Below are 5000 nucleotides of genomic sequence, written 5' to 3'. Positions count from 1 at the left end.
CATGTGTATTTACATTCTTTTATTTTAAATACATTTGCAAAGATTTCCAACAAACGTCTTTCACATTGTCATTATGGGGTTTTGTTTGTAGAATTTTGAGAAAATAATGAATTGAATCCATTTTGAAATAAAGCTGAAATATAAAATGTGGAAAAATGGAAAACTTTCCTGATGCACATCATTTCTACAATCCTGCTCTTAAAAATACAAAAAAACTTAAATTACGTGTATATTATATTAGTTTATGTTTAAAACTCCCTTGTGCTGTGTGTAAGTTATTGTGCAACAAAATTATACTGACAAAAACGTCATTTAAAAAAAAATCTGTATTAGTTTGCATGTACGTCAGTTTATGACCAAACAAAATGTTTATATTTATGTTTATATATATTTCCCCAAATTTCTCATTAATTCCCATCTATTCCTGGTAAGTTTTGAACTTCCAAATTCCCCCCAGATGTCGTTCCCATGGAAAGTTTCTTGGAATTTACGGGAATATGTCCTGCTCCCACCTGATCGAGCGAAGCCTGCAGTCTGTGTGACTCGGTGAGCGCGGTGTGTATCAGAGCGCTGCTCGCTTTCGTCTGATTCAGCGACTCGATCAGCTCCTTATTCTCCAAGATGTTTCCTTGAGCTGTCGCCAGAGTCTAAACACACACACACACACACACACACACACACACACACACACACACACACGGATGAATTGAACATTACCTCACCCTGCATCAGCACCTGACTTTCCTAATACCTTTGTGTCGGAATGAAATCTCACACAAATCACATTTCTCATAGTGGTTCCTTTTGGTATTAATAAAGTGCTCTTAAAAAAAAGGAGAAAAAAAAAAGACCTCAATTCGAAAGTAGATACGAATTTCATGGGCAGGTGCGAATCTGCAAATTCCTACAGTCACCTTCCTTTTAAAAAGCCTTCAGTAAAGGTTATTAGTGGAGGTCTCTTTGATTTCTGGAGCTATCAGCTAAACTCCATACTGACAGTTTTCTACTTTCTTTATATAAAGAGTCATTTTCCTTTTGTTCTGTACCGACCTCTCAACCAAGTCGACCTCTAGGGTGGTTCAAGCCTGTGGCTCTGGAATGTGCACGAAAGGGGGTGAGGGTCAGGTGGTCTTGGTAGCTCAGTGGTTAAGACACTGTTAATGTAGATGTTGTCTGATGGTGCTTTGAGACCCAAATGAGACATGTTCTTTGGAACTGGAGCTACCCTCAATCTCAGGTAAAGCTCTGCATCTCTGTGCTAGACGTTGCCAGAGTCATACGCACACATGCGATCCTGCTATCATGGTGCGCACCCATGAACAGAAAGCACGCTGGGAGATGTGGTCGAGTACCTGTAGCAGTGAATCCTCCAGCAGGGCGAGCTGAATCTTCTTCTCCTCCTCCTGCTGCAACAGTCTGGTTTTCTCTCGCTCCAATTCCGGTTTCTCATGCTGGATGGTCAATGCCAACAGCTACACACACACACACACACACACACACACACACACACACACACACACACACACACACCTGCAACTGAGCAACACATAATTCTGGAACACTTTCACATTCTCTATAATCATGATTACAGACTGTGTGTGTGTGTGTGTGTGTGTGTGTGTGTGTGTGTGTGTGTGTGTTACCTGCCCACGCAGTCCTGCTCTGGTGGTGGTAAAATTCACTTCCGTTATAACAGAAGCAGCATCAGGAGGGATAAATGGGCTGGAGTTGCGGGTTGCCAGAAACAGGCGAAAATCCTCGTTATAGTCAACGACTTTCTCTCCGATCTGGACCACGTAACGAGGACCTAATGAAACAAACATGCATGACAATCTGGAATCGAGGCAGAGGGACTGCGGCAGCATAATGCTGGTAAAATGGGTGTGGCCTGTGCTTGTTAGTACTAGTACAATGGGTGTGGCCTGTGCTTGTTAGTACTAGTAAAATGGGTGTGGCCTGTGCTTGTTAGTACTAGTAAAATGGGTGTGGCCTGTGCTTGTTAGTACTAGTACAATGGGTGTGGCCTGTGCTTGTCAATGCTAGTAAAATGGGTGTGGCCTGTGCTTGTTAGTGGTAGTAAAATGGGTGTGGCCTGTGCTTGTTAGTACTAGTAAAAATGGTGTGGCCTGTGCTTGTTAGTACTAGTAAAATGGGTGTGGCCTGTGCTTGTTAGTACTAGTAAAATGGGTGTGGCCTGTGCTTGTTAGTACTAGTAAAATGGGTGTGGCCTGTGCTTGTTAGTACTAGTAAAATGGGTGTGGCCTGTGCTTGTTAGTACTAGTAAAATGGGTGTGGCCTGTGCTTGTTAGTACTAGTAAAAAGGGTGTGGCCTGTGCTTGTTAGTACTAGTAAAATGGGTGTAGCCTGTGTTTGTGAGAAAAGAAGGGATGGACGGAAAAGAAAAAGTAAAAACGGAGGACTCACCTTGGGCGATCAGGTCTCTGCGCAACAGAGGATAAAGCACAGGCTCGACACCGTCCATTTCCTGGATTATCAGAGTTTTTCCGAAGCGCACCGCCAACTCCAACGAGGTCATAAAATTTGAGTCCTGAGAACGAGAGAAGTAGACAGACAGATGGCTAGACAGACGGAGAGAGTGTGTGTGCGTGTGTGTGTATGTGTGGTTGTGTACCTGTTGGTTGATGACCTCTAAACGATGTGCTTTAAGGTGGGTGCGTAACCATTCTGTGGCACGAGAGGACGGGTCTATAAGAAACGGACACGCCACACTCTAGACAAAGACAGAAAAAGAGCAGTTTATACACTATAAGGACAAAAGTTTGTGGACACCTGACCATAAGACAGACAAGAACAGTTTGTTGTGGAAGCATAGATGGCTGGAGAAGACAGGTCTCCCAATACCTTCGGCCTTATATTAATCATGATTCAAAATTTAAATCATTCATTATTTAAACCCTGGTGATAACCAATTAAACATTTATTGCTCTCTGTCTGTGTGTGTGTGTATGTGTGTATGTGTGTGTGTGTGTGTGTGTATGTGGGGGGAGGGGTTTCTTACCCGTATTTTTAAGGCAGCGATCTAAAGAGGTGGCATGAGAATGGCAGGCAGACAGACAACCAGACAGACACACACAAATACACAATGAGTGAGGATGTCATTAAACAATGCAAACACAAAAATAAACACGCTAACAATGTGATACATGAACACACACACACACACACACACACACACACACACACACACATTACCTTATTGATGGTGTCCTGAAAAAACTAAACAGATGTGTATGTGAATCATGAAACTTGCATGTATCAATCAATAAAGGAGGTGTGGCTTTTTACTCAGTTTATAAAGAGGGTGTGGCCTCTATGTGTTAGTAAAGAAGGCGTTGTTGGTGCTTGTTCATCCCAGTAAAATTTGTGTGGCCTTTACTTGTTGGTACAAAGAAATGGGTGTGGCCTGTGCTTGTTAGTCCCTGTAAATAGATGTGGCCTGTGCTTGTTAGTAATAGTTCAATGGGTGTGGCCTGTGCTTGTTAGTGCTGGTAAAATGGGTGTGGCCTGTGCTTGTTAGTGCCTATAAAATGGGTGTGGCCTGTGCTTGTTAGTGCCTATAAAATGGGTGTGGCCTGTGCTTGATAGTGCCTATAAAATGGGTGTGGCCTGTGCTTGTTAGTGTCTGTAAAATGAGTGTGGCCTGTGCTTGTTAGTCTCAGTAAATGGGTGTGGCCTGTGGGTGTATAGCAGTGATGCTGAATTGCATCTCCGTCTGCTAGGCCAACAGAAACTAAAGTTTTACAGAATTGTGGTCAGAATTTATAATGTAGTCAAGAATGAGAAGATACTGTGTCACAGTGCGTGGTGTTGTGTGTGTGTGTGAGGGTGTGTACCTGCAGAATAACGAGGGCGTTCTCAATGGACAGGTCATCAGACGGCAGCCCTTCGCTCTTCCAGATCAGCTGCTCGCTCTCGGAGCACAGGAAACGGCGCAAATCGAACTCTGCCAACAAGAACACCGGAGCATGAGAGAGGATAAAGTCAAAAGGTTTTTAGCATTAAAATAGAATTTAGGATGATCACCAGCTTAAGGCATTACCTGTTCCCATTACTTTAACTAGGAGACCCAAACCTGTTCCAAGGTGACTTTGCTACAGTGAAAAAAGCCAGCTCCTTTAAAGTATATTTTCCATGGGTTGGAAGATGTGTAAGATCTCACGCTATGGAGCTTTAACCTTCCTGGACACCTTTGAGTTGAATCGTAACGAAACACCAGATCTCACCTACATCAGTACCTAGACATTACTAATGCCCATCAATCTGATGACAATCTCCACAAAATCTTCGGAAGGTCTCCACAAACTCTTATTAGAGGGCTTATTATAACACGCAAATGGGAACTGAAATGTGGAATGGGATGCTCTGTCTGGTTTCTCTGGTCCATATAGTGTATAGTGTGCAAAAGAATGGAGGTCGATTAGTGTTCAAGGCGATTTTATGGTGATCTGCGACACAAAAAAGCAGACAGAATTTGGGTGCCAATACTTGTGTTCAAACCATCCTCAGAGAATTTTTAAAAAGATCATGGCAGAATCTTGCAGAACAAACCAGAAAGAAGTTTGTGGTTTAAATTGAAGATGGCGGATTTGAGTCCAGTTGTCAGTAATATGAATCAAGTTTAACAGGAACATGAAAACACAAAGAAACCACAGTGTAAGTGTGTGTGTGTGTGTGTGTGTGTGTGTGTGTGTGTGTGTGTTATACTCTGCAATCCAGCGTGCTCCATCCAGCTGTGCAGTGTGGCTCTGCGCTGATCCTCAGGTGTAGCTGACAGGTAGGTGATAAAAGCTGCTGCCAGCTGCACTCGCTTCGGAAGAGTTTTCAGCTCCTCGCTTATTTCATCCACCTGCACACACACACACACACACACACACACACACACACACACACACACACACACACACACACACACAGATCATCCTGTTCATATAATCACACACAACACACACACACACTAACTTATTTATAAAAATCACACA

At 43.1% G+C, this 5000-nt stretch overlaps 1 protein-coding gene across 8 annotated transcripts in view; it reads right to left on the bottom strand.

Annotated features, from left to right (window-relative positions):
* Window positions 1–5000, bottom strand: part of dync2h1 (dynein cytoplasmic 2 heavy chain 1) — a 62666-nt gene that overhangs the window by 20301 nt on the left and 37365 nt on the right. For 7 of the 8 annotated variants that reach the window (XM_083548980.1, XM_083548978.1, XM_083548977.1 and 4 more), the window contains exons 64-71: window positions 4726–4867; window positions 3855–3964; window positions 3020–3040; window positions 2633–2731; window positions 2425–2548; window positions 1644–1807; window positions 1353–1472; window positions 513–647 (exon numbers count right to left, since the gene is read on the bottom strand). In XM_083548980.1, coding sequence (XP_083405106.1) covers window positions 513–647; window positions 1353–1472; window positions 1644–1807; window positions 2425–2548; window positions 2633–2731; window positions 3020–3040; window positions 3855–3964; window positions 4726–4867 — 915 coding nt within the window. The remainder of the gene's footprint in view (window positions 1–512; window positions 648–1352; window positions 1473–1643; window positions 1808–2424; window positions 2549–2632; window positions 2732–3019; window positions 3041–3854; window positions 3965–4725; window positions 4868–5000) is intronic. The other variant, XM_083548984.1, reaches the window with a different exon arrangement.

This window comes from Silurus aristotelis (assembly GCF_946808225.1).
Source record: "Silurus aristotelis genome assembly, chromosome: 8".
NCBI classification, from domain to species: Eukaryota; Metazoa; Chordata; class Actinopteri; order Siluriformes; family Siluridae; genus Silurus; species Silurus aristotelis.
The sequence above is the reverse complement of the archived record's forward strand: the minus strand, read 5'-3'. Positions and strand labels throughout refer to the sequence as shown.